Source organism: Theobroma umbraticum, unplaced genomic scaffold (assembly GCF_002168275.2).
Source record: "Theobroma umbraticum cultivar Fairchild unplaced genomic scaffold, ASM216827v3 scaffold_50.0, whole genome shotgun sequence".
In the NCBI taxonomy this organism is placed as follows: Eukaryota; Viridiplantae; Streptophyta; class Magnoliopsida; order Malvales; family Malvaceae; genus Theobroma; species Theobroma umbraticum.
The window spans coordinates 5,337,176-5,361,396 of NW_018397261.1; the positions used below are offsets into that span (position 1 = coordinate 5,337,176).

General features: G+C 36.2%; 3 protein-coding genes across 7 annotated transcripts; 1 reads left to right on the plus strand and 2 right to left on the minus strand.

Moving 5' to 3' along the window:
• Nucleotides 1-1,495: 1,495 nt before the first annotated feature.
• On the minus strand, nucleotides 1,496-6,517 carry LOC110418213 (NAC domain-containing protein 7-like). 2 transcript variants are annotated; one of them, XM_089783728.1, is made up of 5 exons: nucleotides 6,055-6,517; nucleotides 5,846-5,939; nucleotides 3,392-3,576; nucleotides 3,021-3,292; nucleotides 1,496-2,500 (listed from the first exon to the last, which is right to left on the minus strand). In XM_089783728.1, the coding sequence occupies exons 3-5, from the start codon at nucleotides 3,549-3,551 to the stop codon at nucleotides 1,847-1,849; spliced, it is 1,086 nt and encodes a 361-aa protein (XP_089639854.1). In that variant the 5' UTR covers nucleotides 3,552-3,576; nucleotides 5,846-5,939; nucleotides 6,055-6,517; the 3' UTR covers nucleotides 1,496-1,846. The 2 variants fall into 2 exon arrangements, with proteins under 2 accessions (XP_089639854.1, XP_021286549.1); XM_021430874.1 differs by having other exon boundaries at nucleotides 5,846-6,517.
• An 8,331-nt stretch (nucleotides 6,518-14,848) lies between these two features.
• LOC110417676 (Tetratricopeptide repeat (TPR)-like superfamily protein) lies at nucleotides 14,849-19,616 on the plus strand. Of its 4 annotated transcripts, XM_021430141.2 has the most exons (5): nucleotides 15,499-15,569; nucleotides 15,712-18,223; nucleotides 18,306-18,402; nucleotides 18,786-18,870; nucleotides 19,154-19,616. In XM_021430141.2, exon 2 carries the CDS (start codon nucleotides 15,764-15,766, stop codon nucleotides 18,209-18,211), a length of 2,448 nt encoding a protein of 815 aa, XP_021285816.1. In that variant the 5' UTR covers nucleotides 15,499-15,569; nucleotides 15,712-15,763; the 3' UTR covers nucleotides 18,212-18,223; nucleotides 18,306-18,402; nucleotides 18,786-18,870; nucleotides 19,154-19,616. The 4 variants fall into 4 exon arrangements, with proteins under 4 accessions (XP_021285813.1, XP_021285814.1, XP_021285815.1 ...); XM_021430138.2 differs by having other exon boundaries at nucleotides 14,849-18,223; XM_021430139.2 differs by having other exon boundaries at nucleotides 14,849-18,223; nucleotides 18,321-18,402.
• Nucleotides 19,617-19,742: 126 nt separating this feature from the next.
• On the minus strand, nucleotides 19,743-21,999 carry LOC110417679 (pectinesterase 2-like). Its single transcript, XM_021430144.2, has 2 exons — nucleotides 21,075-21,999; nucleotides 19,743-20,658 (listed from the first exon to the last, which is right to left on the minus strand). Exons 1-2 carry the CDS (start codon nucleotides 21,931-21,933, stop codon nucleotides 19,967-19,969), a joined length of 1,551 nt encoding a protein of 516 aa, XP_021285819.1. The 5' UTR covers nucleotides 21,934-21,999; the 3' UTR covers nucleotides 19,743-19,966.
• Nucleotides 22,000-24,221: the final 2,222 nt, after the last annotated feature.

The window sequence follows — 24,221 nt, forward strand, 5'->3', positions numbered from 1 at the left end:
CTAGGATTCCTTGTTAACTGAATGCCCATTTCCATGTCTCTATCTCTCTCATCTGCAATATGAGTTGAGAAAAACGAGCACAATGAGTATGTCCTTGGCAGAAATCTCATTGCTTAAAAGCGACTTTCAAGCCTTGACTACTCTACTGGTGAATGGGTTCCTTTTGTAAATGTTTCAACACAATTCACGGTTCAAACTACTCTAGCCTTCTACAGAAATAAATTTCATGGCAGAGTACTCTTTTTTTTGTTTCTTTATATATCACTTTATTAGTACTCCACCAAATAAGCAGTCTTGCTCTATCCCTTTACTATTCGTTCTTCGTAGGCACTTCCTGATCATTCTCTGCCCTTTCTTGCATTCTCTCCACCTTCAGTTGAACTACCAAAAGGTAGGTTACTGGTTCTTAGTTTTACTCTTCATGAAATGATTTGTGTAAGTTCTAATAAATGCATTTGCTATATATCCTTCTTCTCATATTTTGCTTTTCAAACATCTTCCTGGTAGCAGAACAAGAATATCTTGGGACTTTTGAATGCTTTTGAGGATGAGTTCAGAGTGCAGAGTTCATGGCTTGTACTTCTCTTGGAGGTCTCAAAATTTGCTTTTCATACTCATGTTATGCTTTCCGAGTCGCTTTTGGCCTCTAGTTTGCTATTAAGGCTATAAAAAGTTCTGTCTCATAACATTTGGATCCCTACCATATAATATTGTCTACATTGGTTAATATACACGTTCTTCCTCTGTGTGTGAAGGTGGAGATTTCTAGTGGCTAAAAGATCAGGTAGCTCTCTCTACCATTAATCTTAAATATGGGAAAGAAAGTAGCGATTAATCTTTATTCTGTCTTAGGATATTACACTTTAGCAGAAACCAAGCAAGCACTAGAAACTTGACTTCTAGCAATGCTGCCAGCTTTATAGTTTGGGTGATTGACCTATTTGAGTGCCTTCTACGCTTGAAAAGAATTATACGTACGCATAGTTGTGCCTCATTTGCCAGACTTTCCAGCAAAGCATTCAAGTAATCATTTAGTTAGCATTCTCGTGATGCATATATATTCTGCAAAGTGGTTTCAGTCTATTGTTTCCTTGAGGATGATATTTTTAATAGAAGCTGAGACATTTTCGTGGTCCCATAAGATGTTTGTCTGATATATATATATATATATATATATATATATATATATGGCCTTGAATATCTAAATACATATTAACTGGAAGCATGCACCACCATGCTTGCTGCATATTGCATCTGCGTGCACACAAAAGCCATTTCATAACTTTATGTTCCGTTGATCAGTACGAGTTGCAAGCATTTAAATTTGCTTTTATTATAATCTTCTCGACCAGATCATAAAATCCAATACAAACAATTGATTAAGGCGGAAATAGCTAAAGAAGAAAGAGGCAAAGGGAATGCTTTCTAACACTGTTTCATTAACATATATATATATATATATATCTGATCAACTGCCGGGTCGATCAATGAACAATGCCTCTGGCTGTTATACATAAACCGTAGGCCATAATAAAATGCCTTTACATGCAAACAACAATGCTGTAATTAACTCAATTCCTCACAGCAACACTCCACCTAGCTAAGAATATTTCTTCTTGCTAGAAACAAGATTCTTTCACTGACTAAGTTTTTTGATACTAATAATTTAATACTATGAGCTAGGAGCTCAACAGTTAAAGTTAAGCTGTTTTTTTTTTTTATATATAGTTTTATTATGTACAGAAAATTTAAATCATAACTTTCCTCCTTTTTTCTTCTTTTGAAATTGAATATCCTACGATCAGTACTATATATACTGTCGAAATAAGTTTAAACAAAGGACCGGTCACTTCCACAGATCAATCTGACAACTGGATGTTGATGTTGATGCATTTTCCGGTACCATTTCTTGCCTGTTCAGGTGTCTGATGAGCAAATTCGTCTGCTCCGATGAATGGAAGACATTATTGGCCGCTGAAGCACTTGAGTAATTATTTTCTCTGGCAACATCTTCTTGACTGAGCTGAGAAGCAACAAACTTGTCAAGAGCGCGCCAATCTGTCAATTGATCCACCGCTTGCTCATTGCTGCTGTTACCGTAGAGCGCATGCAAGTGTTGCTGATCATGAGTTTGTTGAATATGATCTTCCTGTGTTAGGGTTGAAGACTGTAGAGTGCTGGCATTGTTCATGTCTAGGCCATATGCAGCCATGGAATTGCCGCTTACTGCACCGGCCGGTGTCTGGAGTAGTTTTGGGCTCTCTAGAAGTGGTAGCTGGAGGTAATGCTCATGGGGGACTTGGTACTGCAAATCAAGCTCTTTCTTGCAGGAATAGGGAATGTGGTAAGCCATATTAGAGTGGGATGTTTGCTTTGGTGAATCTAGATCTGGAATGAACGAGACTTGATCATCATACCAACATGGAGATTCATGCTCACTGACTTTGCGGATAGTTGCTATTCGCTTCTTGAATACCCTACACACAACCCATCCTTCTTCCTGCTTCATTCAGATAAAAAAAAAAAACAGAAAAAGGAAAACCAAATTAGTAATTTTGCATATAATTTCAATTTCATCATGTCATAAAAGTAGAATAGGTAGATATCTACGAACTGGGTGCTTTATTACAATTTCAATAGCCAAAATGTTCAGGGGTTTCTTGCATGCATGTCGTCCTGAACTAACTATATGCTTTACTATTTCACATGTATAATTAGGACCTCACAAACATGTATGTACTTTATCTTCTCCCATATTTAGTTGAATTATTATCTAAGAATCAAAGGAAAGGGAGAGTTGAAAGCCTGATTCTCTTCGACATAAATATCAGGATGAGTAACACTGGACATTATCTTATGAAGAAGAAATAAAGGCCATGAAAGGTTATCTTATTCCCCACTGTAGGAGTAAAGAAGAGAACAAGCATTATAGAGTAGCAAATCCTTCCAGGAAAAAGCCAAAGCATTATGCATGGTTACATTTTTCTCTCAAGTAAATTTAAGCAATTAAGAAGACTTGCCTGTGGAGTCCCATTTTCATCAGTTTCAAGGCGATATTCATGCATAATCCAGTCTGACTTTTGTCCATTTGGGGCTCGACCTTTGTAAAAGACCAAGGTCTTCCTCATCCCAATCAAGTCATGCTTGGAATAAATAGCCTTGTCTCTACCCGTTGCTTTCCAAAACCCAGCTGCAGTGGCTCTATTTGTGCGAGTTCCAGTTGGATACTTCTTATCCTTATGGCTGAAGAAATACCATTCATTTTGCTCTTCTGCTCCTATTCTGCATAACTCTGTTCAAAGTTCAAGGCATCCAATACTTAGTGTCGTTGGCCTTAACTAAATTTATATTTCTATAATTATTTCTGAACAAATTATGAAGTCTTAGATACCTTGAAGATCCCATGGCTCAATTTTATAGAGGTCCACATCTTTAATGACATCTAGGTCAATCCTTCTTGATGTAATCTTTTTCCTAAGGTAATAGTCAACGAGTTCTTCATCCGTGGGATGGAAGCGAAAGCCTGGGGGAACTTGTGTAAATGTATTCATTGTCACCTGCTTTAGGCCTTGAGTCCTGCAAACCCAACAACATACTTCTTCATGATATATAATGAAGGTCTCAAGTCTCAGGACTCTTTCTAGAAAAACATATGAAAAGGCTTTGTATAAAGATGGAAGAGAAAATCGTTTTATGATTTACACAACAAATCAACATCCTCGACAAGCATTCTGTATTAAGAAGAGAATGCTTAAATAAAGGATTGGGCATTTAGTATCAGCCAAACCTAGCTCTTATTAGTTTTTGCTTATAATAACAAATTTTAAGCATATGTTGAAGAGAAATCACTATCCGACATGAGATATACATTTTTGGTGATCATCATACACAATACACTATTGTAAATTAAGATTGTAAACTTCCCCAAATCTTTTTTTTTTGTTCCCTATAAACACTGGAAAAATTTTTGGCCTGGTGTTTTAAAGAAATTTCCTTTTTCTTACTCAGCATTTCTAAAGAAATTTCTATTAATATGACTATGAAGCCTCAACGTAAAATCATGATGATATAACTAATATCGGGTTGATAAGTTATGTATATGTATGTTCATCCCTAAACTTTAAACAACGGTATAACTTTAATATTATAATCATCTATCACATAGAGTGTAAAATTTGTACCTAAGAATCCTTCATACATTAATGAAAACAACAGTTTCTAATTAATTTGAAGTTGGCTATTAGCAGTAATTTCAATTTGTAGAAATGGAATATGACCATAAGATAAGTAATGAGAAGAAACTAAGCATAAGGAATCAAAAGTTTGAAACCAACATGATATTTTGTGTAATTGGAATCGATCAATATGGACAGACAATGGTATTTGTTTTTGTCATTTTTCCTCTCCTTTAGCTTGAACCAGTATGTCTATGATCCTACCCGACTAAATGAAGAAACGTAAGAACAAAAATCTGCTCAAATAACATGATAACATGAGCAAGAAGCCAAGAGCAGTTCATGAACTTACGAGATAAGTCTGGTTTTGATGAATTAAATGAGCAGATGGTAACTTCCGTTCGTTTTTTCTTTTCTTTCTGAAACAAATCCAATACTAAAAAGCGATTTAAAAGCTAGATTGAATGGCCTACATTATAATTGATATAGACATAACTACAATGAATATCACTCACATAATGAAGACAAGTGAACAAAATCATGTTCCTTAGATTATATAACTGTGCTTTGTTTTGTTATCCCTTAAAAACAAAAAGAAACATGATGAATACATATTCCTTTTTCTCAAGGCCAAAAGAGTGTAGCTCAGACTTTCTGTTGGAGGAGGGGAGTGAAATAGTTTAGGTAAGATGAGAATAAAATCTTTAAATTAGATGCACTCAGCCTATCAAAGCAAAACATTTCTCTGTAGTCTGACCAGAAACTTCAGATGCTTAAGCCAAATAGTGAGGGCAAAATATCGTTTAATCTAAAGATATTTGTCTCATCGGCACTCTTTCAAAAGTCCATTTAACTAAATGTGAGGAAAGTCATCAATTGTCAACGTAATAATGAAAAAGTTGCATGTAATCATGATAGATTCAAGTAGTTGAAGCTTAAAAGCAAGAACATTTTGTTAACTTTTTTTTTTCTTCCTTCAGCTTCCTTTGGAAAAAAGAATATGAAAAAGAAAATCATCTAACAGTTTTCTCATTCTTCCCTTGTTTTTACGGAAATATGTTAGACAAACAAATCAAGATTGAATATAGATGAATGATGATGCAGGCCGACATGCAGTGAAGTTGAATTTACACAGCATAATGTGAATGCGGATTTGTAATGGCATGCATAAATTCTTAATGTCATGATGATGCATGTGATGGAAAAGTGTATGGTCATAGCTATTGTGAAGTCATGATATTGCTGAACTCACATGAAAAACGAAAGACATGTAAGAATTAAGAGGTGTTCATTGTGGCTCTCTCCCCGAGATATAGTAGTTTGGGATGATGAAACTTAATGGAACGTGCCTGCCTTTTACAGTCTACAAAAGGTAAAACATATTAAGGGGAGAGAAAGAAGCATAGGGGAGGAAGTATATTTTGTTTCGCTGAATGAAATATGTTAATCATGGGATTAATGCAAATTTTAATTATTATATGCAGGCATGATATGAAATGGATCAGAGGTCCATATTTCGTCAGCAAAGAAAAACTTGTAGATCTGCTTAAAGAAGCTTTAGGACCCAAATTCTTCCCTTAACGTTAAACCAAACACACACATAATCCAGCTAAACATTCAAGAGAAAAATATGGAATTGTCGAAAGAAGAGGGAGAGAGAGAGCGCTCACGGATCAAGCAACCAAGATCTCTATCTCTTTGTAACCCACAGATCTGGGTTGATTGAATCTTCCAGCAAGAATCAAGAAAGCCTTTTGTTTTTTCCTGCCAAAATATGTCGACAGTATTCTCAACTTTAAAGTATCGAAGGAGACTCCAAATTTGGACAAGAAGACAAAGATAAAGAAAGAAACAAGTGAGAAAGTACTACGGTAGATACTTTATGGCCTCGGGAATTGAACCCAACTATGTTGTCGTACTCTCCGACAAACCGTCCGCCTGAAAGGGTTGGGCTCAAGTTGTCGGGTCTAATCCCGAGGAAGAAGAGAGAAAAAAAAAAGGGCAAAAACAGGGAAAGGTTTGGAGGAATGGAAGAATGTAGAACGAGTAGGGTTAAATAGCAAGCAAAAGCAAAAGAAAACGATCAAGAGAGAGAAACCCTAATGATCAAGAATTGTTATATGATCTGTCTTAGTAAGGTAATGTTTTTCATTATCATAAGCTTTCATTGTCTCTCACTGTCCGTTTGGAGCTAGATTGGTGCAAAAGCTTAGGGCGGGAAAAAAGGTGGCGCAAGATTGGCTGAGACAAAAGAGAGAGAGAGAGAGAAATCCTCACTCTACTGCCACCTTCACCCGCAACTGATAAAGACCCAAAAGAGAGAGAGAGAGAGAGAGATAATGTTTTTCTGTTTCATAGGAGTGCAAAGCTCTAGGTCTTGTATACCAGGGGAAAGAGAGACAGAGAGATGGAGAAATAGAGGAAAGAGAAAGGGGACTGTGAAGTTAGAGGACGTAACGGGACAGACCAATCAGAAAAATCGCTGGAAAAACAGAGATGATAAAAGAAAAATAAAAATATATTGGTGGGGTGACGTAATGGAACAGCCACCAGCAAAGAAAATCCCCCCAAAAGGTCCACTCAGTGTCTGAATGTGGCATGGTGGCCCCTCCGCAACTCCATTCCTAGTCCCTCCCCATTTCCTCCCCTTCTTTCTAGTCTTAACTGTAATAAAATCACAATGATGATGTTGGAGTCACCCCTCCCCTACTCCCCCGTGGTCTCATCCATGTTCCATCACTTTTGTTTTTTTGGTCCGCTTAGCTAACCCTATCATATTTTTCCCTCCATGGACTCTAGGATCTTCATTTGGCTTTATATCAATGAACATGGTTGCAAAAGTTGCTGCCTTCACCTTCATTATTGTCATAAATTTAGGCGGTACATGTGTATTATGCAATGCAATACAAAATAGAGCTTTCTTTAATACACTTCAAAGGTTTAAAAAGGGATGAACAAATAACTAAACGTCCTAAGCATTTCTGTCAAGTTACAACCTACTTTTATATATGCCATTAAACGATAATTAATGTAAGCATTCAGTAATTAAACGCATCGTTTCTTGTTCTTTACAAGTTGCATTTCAATAATTACAACTAGCGTTGAGAATTGTTGTTAACTAGTTTTAACCAGGCAAGTGTCCAAATGCATTATGGATATCATGGTCAGCCTGACGCAAGAGTTCTTCAAAAGGAACCAGGTCTACCACACATCAGTGAGCTCATGCTCTTAAGGTAGACCAGAGTGCGATATGGTACTGGTTATAATGGTCAGATAGTGCAAGTCAAGTAACTATCGGGTTTGGTAGATGGTCTAAAGTACAGGAAGAGTCGCAGTCCATATTAGTCGAGTTCTCAAGGTTTTTGCAAAACAAAGGAGTCCAGTTCCAGCAGGTGTAGCAGCTGAGACAAAAAGGCGGGTCCTGTAGTTTATTGAGGGGTGAATACGGTTAGAATATGTGTCTGGATCAATAAGTGGCCTAACAGGGTATCGTTGAGCATAGGTTGGTAACTAATGCCGCATCAAGTCTTAGGTTGATTATAGATTTGGCACGGCATTTATGTAATCTCACATTCATATAATCAATGAAAACTTTACTTTTCAAAAAAAAAACATAATAACTTGCATATCTGGAGTACAAACTTTGGAATAGATTGAAGTAGGTTTTCGGGTATTCGGGTTCATGTTGTTTTTGTTATCTCTAATTGCATGTATAAACATTGGGATAGTATTATTAATAATTAATTGGAATTCAGAAAAATATAATGGAAAGAAGTCATTTAATCAATTAGATATTTGGTTAATTACTTGTTATTTAATTTTTAAAAAATTAGATTAGTGCAGTTTCAATCAAAATTAGAATTTGATTCACCTAATTTTAAGGAAATCATAGAACTATTTTAAGTCAACTTAGATTCTAAGAAAAAATCAATATGGAAATAAAAATAAAAAAAATTAGGATTTAATTAATTTTTCAATAGATGTTATCTGGCTTCTTTTTTCTTTTTTTTTTTATGTTGGACTCAACTTTTTTAGAGACAATTTTTTTGGAGAAATAAATCATTGGAAATAAATATGAGCTCTACCCTTTGGACTTTCCCTTAATTTTTTTTTCCTTGAAGAGAGAAAAGAGGTATCTATTAGCTAGGTTTGATGTTTATTTTTTTTTGTAATTATGAAGCATGTAGTCTTATTAGGTTAGCTATCATTTGGTCGTTAATTTCTCTTTCAAAATTTATTGCTAGTGATCAAAACATTTTGATGGCAAACAGGAAAAAATATTCGTTTTCATTTACTGAAATCCCATATTTTATTACGTCTAAATAGTAGTTGGACTTCAATTATTTTCTAAAGTGGATTCAACCAAATATTTTGATGCCCTTATTTTCTAACCATGTCTAACCATGGTGGTATAATTAAGTAAAAGGATAATAATATATAAACCAAAAATTATACTATTACCATTATCAAAAAATATTTTAAAGAAAAGAAGTATGACTAATTATTTAAAATATGTTTTAATTTAAATGAAATCAAATCAAAATTATTAATTACATAATACTTGATGATTATCCAAAACTTTTATAAGCAAAAAAACTATACTATCCACGTAAGACAAGTGCATTGAGCAGACTCACGTCTATAATGAGTGTAATTGCCCGTATTAGCAATAAGCAAGTGGAAATAACATAAAACATATACTCAATTGAATTATATACAATGGACTATTCCTCTATATCATGAAAGACAGAGGATGATTATTGGCAGGCCATCTGTTTATGAGAAAGCCCGTGGAACGGGCAGTGAAGTTAGCAGATCGCATTAACTTAAATTTTGTTCCTAATTAATTACCTTATCGCTCATATCCCTATAATTAATTCCTATCATCATATTAACTAGCTAGATTATTCGACTTTTACAGGTTTCTGCTCGTGACTGATAAGTTTCTGCTCCACTTCACTGTCATGATGACGCAGTCTTTATTAAATACACGCCCTTTCTCATCAGCTTACACCATTGTTACGGAGCTCAAGCCCGGCCCCGTTTCAACAGCTCACAGTTTTTATCGCCGTGCCATCCTGTGTCTAAGTGACCTGGATGGTAGTTATTTTTGTAAATAAACGAGCAAATAACCTTCACCAAACAACGGTACGGCACCAAACGTGGCTCCGTTGTGTTGGTCTGTTATTAAGATTCATCCTGGTCTCCGTTTTGAGTGGCTTTCATGAAAAATTGGGTCCGACTAACCGACGAAATATCCAGAAAGTGACAGTCCTCCAAATAAAATTACAAAAGCCGGCTAATAGACTCTAGCCCGAGCTGAGCTGAGCTGAGCTGGGCCAGTTCTTGCTAATGCAGGAGGACTTGAAGAGGCACGGCTGGTGTGGTGGATAGTGGGTCCCGCGAGAGGGGAAGTGAATGATGGCCCCTGTGTCTCTGTACGTGGCGGCTTGCGGTCCGGCGTGGGCTAGCCACTATCATTAAGCTCGCAACTTGAAGGGTGGTGTTTTGCACTGCGTTGGGCCCGGCTGTGGGTTCCTACATGTGGTCCCTTTCTATGGGTCCTACTGGATTGTCTCGAGTAGGTCCTAACCCCATTGCTAACGTCGGTTCCATAGGGCGACCCCACGATCTGTCCTTTTATCCCAATTTCAGTGCCACGTGAAATTTACCAAAGCTGCCAGCATTGATTACCAAACCTTCTAGGCTTCTACTAATTGGTATATATATGAAGGCACCATCTCAATGGTCTGAATGGTCTCTCAACCGTTGGATGATTAATTTAAAGATTTGGTTTTGTAATTTGCTTTTAGGGTAGTTGAGCATCGTTATTGGAGTTGCCTTTAATAACAATTATCAAATTTGATTACAAACAGTATTTTAATTATAAGAAAAAAATCACAATTAAAAATTATAATGAATTCATGTACAATTATAACAACAAAAATGAACTTTTAATTACAATTGTAATTGTTTTAAGTTGCAATTTAAATCGTAATATTGAACTAAACTAACCAATATCAATGTAGACACTTTGGTTGGTTTATTTTAAGAAGCCTTGCTCGTCTTATGTCAATCTACATCACTTAATAGAAATGGTGAAATAATCCTTTTTACTCACACTATTTCCCCATCCAAATATGGTTTTCTTAAAATAAATATTTTAATTATTTATTTATTTTATATGTATTCTTAATTAAAAACCGATAATCATAAAGATAAAACTTACATGTATTTATGTTTTCGGTGTATTTACTAAATCCAAATATAATAGTTGATAATTAATTTCATTTATTACAAACTTTAATAGGTAAAAAGAAAATAAACTCTAATTTTTAGTAAACGAAATGGATAATTTTGGATGCTAGTATTGCAATTTAGTCACTATTGTATTTGTCTTATTTCAATAATGAAAACACAAAAGATATAGTTGTAAATAACATAGAAAAGAAGATGGAATATATCAACATGTTTTAAATTTGCTGTAATAGTCGAAGCTAAAATTTCAATGATGATGATTTATCACTAAAATATCACATCACAACCATATAATATTACATCATCTCACATTTCTTATGTTATTTTTAAGCTCATCTTACTTGCCAAACACGTGTGGTAAAAAAACGTTGGCCCCAATAGTGTCGCGGAACACCTAATCAGGGAAACAATCTTGTCCTTGTGCAACTAAAAATTAATAATGAGATATGCATATATAAAATGCAAAAGTGCAACACTTGGACTTTATGATGTGGGGCCTGTGAATCAATCAAGTGGGGCCCCAAACATCAATCAATCATGTGGGCTGTGAGGCATCATTCGTTTTACCCTTCCGTTAGTGCTGACGAGGCACCATTTGGATGGCAGAACTTGGCCGTAACCAATGGGGATGCGGCTTCTCTAATACACCTTGGGTCCCACTTAGATGTCGCACAATTTTTTTGTCATCATGGCCAATTCTTGCTGGTTTGCTTCTAATCCCCTGCAGACGCGGAGGATTGTATAGCTTTTTCTCACTCTTTACATGGGGTCCACGTGGGCAGTCTCTATTGGTAATCAATCTCATCTTGTTTTCTAAATGACCAAATTGTCCTTGATTTCATCACCATGCGAACAATGCGGAATAGTTAATTTTTGACCATTTCTTCTAGTGAGTCTTTGTCCTTCATTAATGTTCCATTGCGTTCTTAGTTTCAAACAATAAAAGACAATATATCATTATTCCCATCACAGAAAGCAGCACTCATACTGTGCGCGTATGAGATATTGTATTTATGGGATTGTATTTTAATTTGTAACACTTCTGTTCTAAACTTTATAATGGATTTATACAAACGTAATTGTGTTTTTGGAAAAATTTATGTAATCATCTCCAAAACGTTTTTCAAATGTTTTTGGGCAAAACAACTCACACAATCATTTCCTTGAAGCTGCGGGGCAGTTTAGGAATGGGAACTAGTAGAAATATCTAAAATGTATAATGTACCTGGCAGGAGTATGGCATACTCAAACTCAGAGTATGAAATACAGATTTGGCCAAATGTGATAGAGATATTGTGCATAATCAATCATTTTGTGTAGAGAATTGTAGGAGAGAGGACCCTCTACCAGCTTTGAAAATTAAACCCTTCAATTTTAAAATGAAACATAGAGAAGAAGAAACTAAGAGACCGGCCCTAAGGGTTTCATGGCAAGCAAACGCCCTCCGAAAGTGTCAAAACTGAACCTTGTTGTGCTATGTAAAGGCCAATTGCCCATCCTAAACTTGAGTGTGGTCCCATATTCTGTTGAATGGTCCATAGAAGAAATCGATACACTTTAGTCTATGTGGTGCTTCTATATAGAGCTTAGATATTTTCAATTTAAAGCATTTGTTAGTTTTGTGAAAGGCTCTTATAGTTTGTTTTGAACTATAGATTCAAATTGGCGTATTCGATATTTTACGGCAATTTTTTTTTCGGCCCTGTAACTTAGTATAAGTAACGGGAGAGCAGAGTTAATTAATTTGGGTTATATATAGTGATGGACTGCCCTTATCCTGTTAATTAGAAATGATGGACTGCCCTCATTCTGCTAATTAGAATTTATAAAAAAGCGGCTTGCTTATAAATTGAGGTCAGTATTCTAAACTTTTGCAGTAAATTTATCTGTTGCGAGCTCTGGCCGTGTGTAAGGCAAGCTAGACGAACCATATGTAGCGACCAGAAAGATATGGTTTCCATTAGAATACATTGTAAGTTATAAGTTGAAACAATAAAGCATTTAGAGGGTGCTATTAATGAGTATCATTTTGAATAGAAATTAAGGATGAAAAGATACTGATAAATCTGTCTTCATTAATTTATTGTTAATATTATGTGTAAATAAAATAATATTATTTTTGGTCAATTATTTATATATTATTGTATATATAAATATTTTTATGTAGTTAAGACTTGAGATGATGTAAAATGAGAGTCAAACATTTTGGTTACACACATATATGAAAAATAAGATATACAATGAAAATGATTTATGCATCAAGTAAATTTATGGATTTATTTTATTTTATCTGCAACATAATAAAACAGAATGGCAATTAATATTCAACTTATGTTAAAGCTTATGTGCCTGGATTCATTTCATAAAGACGCTTTTATTACAGTACAATTTCCATTCTATTGATGAAGCTGATTCAGAAGAGAATTTTGCGTTGAAATTTGATAACTAAATTGTGCTGCCTGAAATCAATTCTTGGGAAGTTACAAGTGGAGGCTTGGTAAGCAGTGAAAAATTAAACTCCAATTTCCCCACCATTGCATGGGCAGGGCAAGCCGGGGGGCCCTTTCACAAACGGGACGGTGGTGCATTTTGGTGCTCTGTATTCATCATCGACTAGTTGACTAGGGGTCACCTGATAGGCTATGATTCATTCTATTAATTGCAAATTTGAGTGCAATCCACATTTTTTGTCCATCCTATGGTTTTTCCTTTCACACATGAGAAAGCTCGACTGCAGCGATTAGGTCAATGTTTATACAATGACTCGCGGTCGCACAGGGAAACATGGTTGAGACTGGGTCTTGAAATTCTTTAACTGTTGAACAAACTGTACATTTGTTTGAAAAACAATTAATCTTTTCTTTCTGGCACAAAAGTGTTGGAATAACAATGGCTCAATAAGAATTCAATCATAATCCTTAAACAAATAATGAATATGATGACCAATGTCCATTCAAATTATGTCACAAAATGCTTATTATTACGCAAATGTTACATAAACCTGACAACATTTTATGGTACACATTATTCCACGTACAATTTGTCACCATTTCTTTTTAAAGACAGAAAAAATTAAAAAAAAAAAAACAAAGAGAGAATATTGCAAAAGGGCTTCTAGAACATTTGCAAATTTAGATATCAAACGATGCTAACTCATTTTTTTTCAACGACAGCTATAAATAATCCTTTGCGCTTTTTGGGTAAATATGGGCTGACGTCGCAAATCTAAAAGAATTGACTTTAACAAAGTGGTTTCTGATACTAAATTACTATCTAATAATTGCCTTCTCATGGCCGTCTAATTGTTTCTTAATGTGTGATTGAGTTTCATAGCATCTAATACTATTTCTGTTATTCACTTTTATTTTGCTAAATAATAGAAAAATATGGTTAAGTCTTTACCTAAAATTAAATAGTAACCACAACAGGGAGAGAATATATATATATATATATATGTATATGTATATATATGATTGCATTTTGGTTTATATGTCACCCTCGAAGTAATAATGCCTATTATTACTATGATAAGATGAAAAGGAAACGAGAACAATATTTAATTAAAGGGGTAAATATATATATAAGTGGATGCTGAATGATTAGGATCATTCTTAGAAGATTATAGGAGTATTTATAGTATTACCTAATGCATTATGTCATCTATAATTACTGCCAAAGTGCAAGTTTTGCTATCTGCAACTTGCTTCTCAGTGCTGACCTCTAAATTCAACCATTTTCTTCTTTCTTTTTTTTTTTGGATTGTTAGCTGCTTTGTTGTAAATAGATTAACAACACGTAATTCACATTAAATTTATTATATGCCTTTGGCAATGTAACTTGTTTAGTGAATCTTTTAAGTGAAATTTTATTTTGATGTCCTGAATTGTTACGAAATAAATACTTATTATGTCTTGATTTTTTTTTACTCAATCTACTCACATGTCAAAATGAAAAATCATCTATATTTTATAATTTCCTTCATACCATACGATTAAGCCTAAATCATAATTGAATATTTTACGCATAGATTTGTTTATGTGTAAGTATATTTTAAGCTAGGAACTTGCATAGTATAAGCTTACATATTATATGTTTAAATAATTAAAGATGTGAAAGGCGTATAAGTCAATGGCAAGCTTGGCCCTTTTTTTGTGGGAGGCCTACCGGATTTTAGACCAACTGTTGTCCTAGTTGACATTTTAAGCCCAAAAAGCATGCTATTGGATTGAACTATAAGGTTCTGCAGCCCATTTATAAATCAACTTAGATCCGACATGAAGCCCAACTTCGTCGCGTTCAGTTAACCAAGTAACAAAAGTTATTTTTTTTTTAAAAAAGAAAACATTATGTAATTTGTAAGGAAATAACCTGTTTGAACGGTAAAACCCAGCCACTTTGGCACCGCCGTGTGTGAGGGTTTTAAACAAAAGCAGCGCAAGGCATTTGTTTTTTTGTTCGGTTATCGGCCTGCCACGCTTTCAGGGGGCGCAAAACCTCGAAAACAAAATCAAAATCCTTGTTTCTCCTTCTGGTCCTCCTCCTTCTCCGCCTTTGTATCTCTACAACCTCTTTGGCAACGACACTTGAGATTTTGTCACTCTTTTCAGTTCACCTGGGAGTTTTGTTTTCTGTATGCTTCGAGTTTCTGGCTTCGAAGCCTATGAAAGTTGTCCATTTTTTCAACGGGGTCAATCTCAATAATGCCTACTTTTCCTTCCTATTAATACTTTAAACAAATTTTCATAATCCATCCACAGTTTCTAAACATGATAAAGAAGAGACTTCTTTCGTGTCACCTCTTCTTCAAAACCAGAAGAGCAATTACAACCTCAACTCTTCCACTGGACCCGTCATATGCCGCCGTTTCATCCATCTGCACCGACCATAAATCCTTTTGCCTCTCCTTGACGGAGCAACTCATTGAACACGGCTTACTGTCCTCTGCTCAGCAACTGATTCAACGCATTATTTCTCAGTCTTCTTCAGTCTCCGATGCAATAACAGCCGTTGATTTCGTCACTGCTCGTGGCTTGGACCTTGATTTATCCACATTCGGGGCTCTTATTAAGAAGCTTGTGCGATCAGGGTATCCTCAATTGGCGTATTCTCTGTACTCTGATAACATTATTGGTAGAGGTATCAATCCTGACCCCTTCATTGTTAATAGTATGGTTATATGTTTGTGTAAGTTAGGGAAGTTAGAGGAAGCTAGCACCCTATTTGATAGGCTTTTAATGAATAATTCAAGTGAAAAACCTGCCTTTAATGCTCTTGTTAGGGAGCTTTTTGCGCAAGAAAGGTTTCTGGATGCGTTTGATTACTTTGTTGCAATGAGTGATATTGGTGTTAATCTGGGTTGCTGGTATTTTAGTGGGTTGATTGATGGGCTATGTCAAAAAGGGAACTTAGAAGAAGCAATTCAAATGTTTGATCTAATGCGTCAAAGAACAGGGTTGTCACCTACGCTTCATTTGTATAAGTCTTTGTTTTATGGTCTTTGCAAACAAGGGTGGGTCCTCGAGGCAGAATTTTTTATAGGAGAACTAGAGTCGCAGGGTTTCTATGTGGATAGGACGATGTACACTTCATTGATAAAGGAATATTGTAAGGATAGGAAGATGAAAATGGCGATGAGAATTTACTTGAGAATGCTCAAGACAGGTTGTGAGCCAGATAGTTATACTTATAACACGTTGATTCATGGGTTTGTCAAGATGGGTTTGTTTGATCAGGGTTGGGTGTTATACAACCAGATGATGGAGAAGGGACTGCAGCCTGATGTCATAACGTATCATGTTATGATTAGTAATTATTGCAGGGAAGGGAAGGTCGATTGTGCTGCTATGCTTCTGAATAGCATGGTCAGCAACAATTTAGCTCCTAGTGTACACTGTTACACATTTTTAATCACTTCCTTTTACAAGGAGAATAGGCTAATGGAAGCAGCTGAACTTTATAAAAGCATGCTGACTGGTGGGATTGTTCCAGACCATGTTCTGTTCTTCACACTTATGAAGATGTATCCTAAGGGGTATGAGCTTCACCTTGCTCTTATGATTGTGGAGGCAATAGCTGTTAATGGGTGTGGGTTTGATCCATTATTACTTGCAGTTTCTGCTTCTGAAGACTTGGAGCAAAAAATTGAGCTTTTGATTGGCAACATTAAGAAAACCAACTTGACGTTAGCCAATGTTGCATTCACTATACTTATCAGTGCATTGTCTGAGGGACGAAAATTGGATACCGCTTTGCATTTCATGGATAAATTGATGAATCTAGGATGCATGCCTCTGCTTTTTACTTACAACTCCTTGGTGAAGTGTCTTTCTCAGGAGGGTCTTTTTGAGGATGCTAAATCCCTAGTTGATCTCATGCAAGATCAGGGTATTTTTCCAGACCAAGCTACATATTTGATAATGATAAATGAACACTGTAAACGTGGGAATCTAGCATCAGCTTTTGATATCCTGGACCAAATGGAGGACAGGGGAATGAAACCTGGTGTTGCTATTTATGACTGCATAATAGGTTCTCTATGCCAACAAAAGAGGATGTTTGAAGCTGAAGATATGTTCATAAGGATGCTTGAGTCTGGGGAGGATCCTGATGAGATTGTTTATATGACAATGATTAATGGCTACTCAAAGAATGGAAGACTCATTGAAGCCCGTCAACTATTTGAGAAAATGATTGAGGATGCTATTAGGCCAACTTCTCATTCTTACACAGCTCTGATTAGTGGGCTAGTGAAGAAAGACATGACTGATAAGGGATGTATGTATCTTGATAGAATGTTGGGTGATGGTCTTGTGCCAAATGCTGTACTGTATACCTCTCTCATCAACAATTTCTTGCGGAAGGGAGAGTTTGAATTTGCCTTTAGATTAGTTGATTTGATGGACAGAAACCAGATTGAGCATGACCTGATTACTTATATTGCACTGGTCAGTGGTGTTTGCAGAAACATTACCAGCAGGAAAAGATGGTGCTCTATAAAGAGAAGTTCTGAAAGAGCAAGAGAAATGTTGTTCTGTTTGCTCCATTACAGATGTCTCCTGCCACGAGAAAAGAAGTTAAGAGTTTCTGATAGTTCTCCTGAAGCAATGAAATGCTTTGCATTGAAGGTCATGCAGAAGGTTAAAGAAACAAGGTTTATGCCAAATTTGTACCTCTACAATGGTATAATATCTGGATTTTGTTGGGCAGATAGGATGCAGGATGCATATGATCATTTTGAATTGATGCAAAAAGAAGGTGTCCGTCCTAATCAAGTGACTTTTACTATACTTATGGGTGGACATATTAAAGCTGGCGAAATTGATCATGCCATAGACTTATTTAATAAAATGAATGCAGATGAATGCACTCCAGATAAAATTGCATACAACACTTTAATAAAAGGCCTTTGCCAGGCTGGTAGACTACTTGAAGCAGTGTCCCTTTTGCATGCGATGCGCAAGAGGGGGCTCATTCCTTGTAAGGTCACTTATGAAAATTTACTTGCACATTTTTGTGCTAGTTATTTGTGCATCCCTGCATTCAAGATATTTGAAGAAATGCTTGCTTGTAATGTTGTGCCTCGACCATATAGTTATAACTGGTTGCTTTGTATTTTATGTGAACAAAAGAAATTGCGGGAAGCTTATATAGTATTTGAGACAATGATTCAAAGGGGCAAGTATCCTTTAAAATCAACAGAAAGGTTCCTGGTTGAGACATTAAGGAAACAAGGAGAATGTGACTTTGGTTTCATGATTCAAGATATAATCCCTGTGTAATTTACATAATTGGTAAGTAAATGTTTTTGCGTAAATTCTTACTTTACTTTTACACTGTCACCATTGTTTTTCAATTCTTTTATTTGAAGTGTAGCTAAATGAACATCAGGCTCTGGGAATGATGGATATTAATCCATCTCTTCAGCTGGCTGCTGGAACAAAGATGCTGGTTTGCTGGTGACAGCAACCAGGTACCTTTTGCTTTCTGCAACTTGGACAAAAATTTTCAGATAAAAAGAAATTTATAAGTAATCATTCAAAACTTGGAGTTCTTGCATATTAACAGTAACATGTTTGAAAAGGCAAAGGCCTTAGATTAGCTCATGTTAATTTGATCTAGCTGCATGTGGTAATGCCTTGGCCTCTTTAACAAAGCAATTTTTGGAAGGAATAGCTATGATTCTATGTGTTAGTCCTTAATGACTTGCTTTTTCAAATAGGATGCTTAGTTCTGAGCACAAGATGAAAAACTTTATTGTTGAATAGCAGTCAAAGCAAAGGCTTGTGAATATTTTATTCAAGGTTTCATTATTGCTTATAGCTCTGACTCTATTTTCTTTTTCTGTGCCTAAAGATTGAAGGCTTCTGGGCTGGTCGAGTACTATTGAAGACACATTAGAAGGTGTTAGTTCATACAGAAGGATGGAATGTAGCTCAAGGTAAATACCCTTGTTCTCCTTATTGCTTTTATATCTTCTTTTATGTTTTCAAATGCTTATAGAAATAGTCTCTCTCTTGTTTCTTTTGGGCGTTTTGCAGCCCTGAGATCAAGGGAGAAAGTATGTACCATGTAATTGTGATTTGTCTAGATTCTTCAGGTTCCTGTTACTGTAGAACTTACTGGTAATCCAACATGAATGTTTTATTTAAAACATATATTGCATAAGGATTTGTTCTCTTGTCTAAAATGCTTAAAGTTTGTGAAACTTCTGCTGATGGCAGGGTGGCATATCCTCAAAGTTTGCAATTGTCACAACTGATGATGTGGCCTACTCAAAGTAGAAGCTGATATAAAATGAAGGGTGCAAGAACAGCCATTTTGCTGGCCATGAAGAATCACAAGTGTTTTTTGTTGCTGGCAAACAATATGATGCAGAGTTCTGGCTGTTGTAAGCTTCTGATGAGATTCACAAGACTTCGCACTCTGCGACAATGCAGATTTTTAACATATTGCAGGTGGATTGTTGGCCATAGATGGTTAGGATGCGAAGGACTGCTGAAGGCAAGTGCTATGCATCGGCTAGTCATACCACTTTTACAGAGTTTTCTTTTGACTGAAGAAGGGATTTAGCTATGAGACCACTGTTATACTTTGTGTATAATAGATGAATCTTCCTTGCAAATTTGAGGCCGATCTTATGCATAAATAGTGAAGGATACCTTTTGTACTTAGCAAGAATTTTTGTTGATTACTCGTGGATGCCTTCTTGTCATCATATATGTGTAATTTATCCCCCTTTCTCAGTTTGAAAGACAGACGGACACTGAATTGACTTGTACCATATGTTGTCAGTAGTAACTCAAATTAAACTTTTAAAGAAATGAAATTATTTCTCTGTCGTGCTTGCCTTGATAAAAAGGGAATTTTCCAGAGACTGGCTGAAAAATCACATTATATAATTATGTATGATCAACGAGGATTTCCTTGACATGGTCGCAAGGATTAAGTAAATTCACAAAGACACCGCAGCAATGAAAGAACAAAACAATATATTTTAAGAAACAAATTGAAACGAGTGATGCACTGTGATAAACTCAAAGGCCAGGGGTGAAGGGTATCCCTGTGTCCGGCAACCATGATCTTCCAGCAATGAAGTTAGCTACTGTGAACTTTGATGCTTCAGTAGCGCTGGTTATAACTTGATAACCCTTCCATGTCACCCTTCTGCTCGTCGGAGCTGCTGGGCCAATATTTTTGTACTCTCCATAATACAGAGTGTTTAGAGCAAAGTCACCATCCCACTCGAACCAGCCTGCTGGATCCACCAAAGAATCAAGATAAGTTTGCATGAAAACAGTACGTGAGTACTCCTTCCATGGCCGTCCTAGGAACGTTTTGAACGAAGAAAGCACCGGGGTAAGGTCAGCGGCTGCCATTACACGTGAATTGTGGATTGAAATGCCAGTATTTTGGTTAGGGTCGGTCCTGCCTTGGGCGGTGACGATGTTCTTTTGCTTATCCATTGGCCTCCTTGCATAAATCATGCAGTTTTGCAATACCACAGCAGCATTTCCGAAAATGAAGTCTACTGTGCCATATATGTAGCATTCCTTGTAGAACTGTCGCTGGGAATGGACGTAGAGCGTGTCTTGATATCCCTCGAAGCCGCAGCGGTAGAAGACCGAAAGATCAGAGCCTGATCTGAGGGCCACTGCTTGGTGGTTCTGCGGACCTGCGGTGTTGCGAAATGTTATGCCACTGGCAATGAACCCTTCACCAGTCACCGCTGAAAAAAATAAAATCAATTCCAAGAATTAGTTAAAACCGTGTTCGATGATTAAAACATTAAGAAGAATAATCAATGTAAATTTAGCTTTCCCTTTGCATTTTAATTAGCATTTTATATTAGGATGATTTGTTCTTAATAAATCTTGGCAGGCCTGTATATGATCAAAGTCTATTACTGTATAATCATAATAACTAAAAAGTAAAGGGAAAAGGAGGGGAGGCATGCAAAAGAATAACAGTTTTCACCAAGAAACAGATTTTTCTAAGGAATAAAAAAGATATATAAAGCATGTCGAACCAAACAACATCTCTCTGGTTGTCATATGTTTCAATCAGAAAAATCAGCTCCTGTGAGAAAACAAAAATGCACATGTAATTAGAGGCAGTAGCAGTGAATTAAATTGAATTCCTTACCAACAGTTGCAGAGTTGAAAGTGGTGGAACCACCTCCAACACTCCTGCTGCCAGTGATAATGGTGTACCTCAAACCATCTCCAACCAACATAATATTCTTCAGCTTGTTGCCAATCTCAAGATTTTCCTCGTAAACCCCACGCTTCACATGTATCACAAATCTCCCACTGCCACTCCTTTTTGCAGCGGCGTCAAGCGCTTCCTTAATGGTCCTATGGTTCCCGGACCCGTCTTGAGCCACCACAAGGTTTGGTGTTGGCGAAGACGACTGCAAGAGCTTTCTGTCGCCAGCCTTGAGCCAGCTAGGAAAGCCGTATTTATAAGTCTGCGGCACAAATGAAGCATTATTGTTCAAAGCCAAAGTATTGCTTATTAGCTTTGAGACATTATTGGACATAAGCGGCAACATGTAATCAGAAACTCCTAGCTCCACGAAGCCTGCCCGACAGGTTTCAAGGTTGGTCAGCGCAGTACTTAGCCAGGTTTGCACGTCGAAATCGGTGCATTTGGTGGAATCTAAGGTTTGGTTGAGTTGAAGAATGGTTTCTTCGTAGAGATTCAAGCAATCAGCCCATGCAGCCTTCTCCTTGTCATTTCTACATTTCTTCCCGAGCCCCATGTTGTGAATCTGAGCATTGAGTGCACGGTCAAGGGCTATTTGGACTGCCATTTTGCGGAACTCAGATTTTTGCTTAGGCACGTAGCTTTTGCCTTTCTGGCGCATGAAATACTTACAAGGCTGAGGGTTTGGGGTTCTGTCGCACCAATAGTCTATCCCATTGGTGACTACAGAAGACACGGTTGGTGGAACCAATGAAAAGGACATGAAAATCACAAACAAAGCAAGCTTAGTCGTCATTGAGTGGATTATTTTCGAACTCAATTTGTTTCTACAGGTTGCAATATGTCATGATTTTGCAAAAAGGTTCGTTATATAGGAGAAAGAAGACAGCCTGCGCACGTTGACAGGGTGGCATAAGTTTGAGCATTGGAAAATGACAAATCAAACATAGCATACCAAGTTTAATAAAATAATGATTCAATCAATCTAAACCGTTCTCCTATTGTTTATAAATGATATCTTGTTCTCTAATTAGTTAATTCAACGTTTGTTGATGCGTTGTGCACTTCATCTATTGTAATCTATGGGGGTGTGTTAATTAATTATGCTTACCCAAGGAAACTGTTGGCTGAAAGTTGCAAAGATTTTCTACGCCACAAATTTTATAGGAACACACACGTCTTTCTTTTCTCTTATTCTTTGCTGGATTAAGCATTGACGATTTGCTGCAAAATCGTCCTGATTACTATAACAGTGATTTATCATCAGTTTTTTGCCAGAGCAGTCTTATCCTGTCCGATTACTTGTACGATCCTAGATAGCTAGGAGCATTTCTAAAAGACATAAAAGTAACCAATGGTCATTAATTTTCTTATTGGTAATCTTTTTATTTGGTAAGCTAGTATAATCTATAGAAGAAAAATAAAGTATATATAATATAATATAGATGTTAGTAGTGTTTCAGCTTTCCACCTCCTTCCTAGTTGAATCGTGAATCGTTCGCGTAATCCTTTAAGCTGGTGTTTGACGTTAGCAGCATGAAACTTCCCTTGCTGCCCAAAGATTAAGCTGTCCTGTCAGTACGCTCTCCTCTTTCATAGATGCATGAAATTTGTGATTTAGCATTGGATGTTTTGACTTTTCTTATGTTGTTGACTTTGAATTGTCCAAGGGCAGGGACAAAAACGCGTGAGTGATCTAGCGGTTTATTAATCATGAACAAAGAACTTTGATTCTGTCAATAATTGGGGAGCTTGGTTTTCCCATTTATAAAATTATATTCAAAGTTCTCGATGGAAAGTTGACATGTTAAGAGATCATTATTGATCAACCATTCTCTCTAGATATGGTTTATCATTTCTAAAGGGGTGGAAGCTACCTGAGAATTTTGACTAAGCAAGCAAACGTGACTCTCTAGTCTCACACAGACTAGAAAAACTCAAAGCATTGTTTCTATATATCATTTTACAATCTCAACAGTTTGCCGAATAGCTTTGAAAATCAAACAAAATGAAGTACAGCTTTAGGATTAGCTGGAAGCAATTGTTATCCATGTCAATCTCATACAAATAGACAAGGATGCTTTCATCGATTATCTGGATGTTTTTTTTATGGATGAATGATTAAAGTATTCGAAATGGTTATCACTTATTCTAATTTCTCATACAAATAGACTAGGATGCTTTCAACCAATATAATTCTATGAAATTTGTTTCGTTTAGGACCGGGGAATAATTAAAAGCATTATCATGGGGCAATTTAATTTTGCTTTTAATCTTCCTAAGGCAACAATTAATTTGTATATGTATGTTTAAGGCAATGCTGGTGGTTGCGTGGACTAAACTATAATTACTATATTAATTAGTCCATTCAAAATTTGGTTCATGTATAATTAAATGATGGCAATGAATGGTAACTATAGATACTTCCAGAAGAACTTCTTTTAATTAAATTATATTTATCTGTGATTAATGTTCTTCCAACTACTCTCTCTCTCTCTATATATATATATATATATATATATATATATTATGTATATTGGGTTTTCATTGTAGTACGGAGGGAAAAGATGAAGAATTCAAGATGGTTCCATGAACAACCAAGTTTTTATAAATAATAATGCTAAGCCAGAAACGGTCAAATGCGTGCCTGTTGTTGTCTAATCATCATCACAAATTATAATGTAAGGTTGTGGGTGTTGCCATTGAGCATGATTGGATTTGTCTATGTCCTGGACAAAACCCCTTCTTTTTTTATGGGGCTCTTCGGCTGATGAACGTTGGGCTTTGGGCCTAGTTTTCTGGGTTTTCCGGGGCTCTTTCCCTGTCTCCTATCTTGCCCGAGGGCTATAGCCTTTCAGCTCATCTTGGGCTCCTGCCCGTCCTTTAACTCAAGTTTTTCACCCAATTCAGGTGAAGAAACAATTCTCGACCTTGATAGATAAGCAATCGGTAGGCCAGGCCCAGATTCTATTGATTAGAAAGTTATAAATTCAGTATTAATCATTTAATTTCTACATCCACATATTAATATATATTGTAGTATCAAAGAAAAATAATTTCAAGTGCATATTATTCATAATTAAC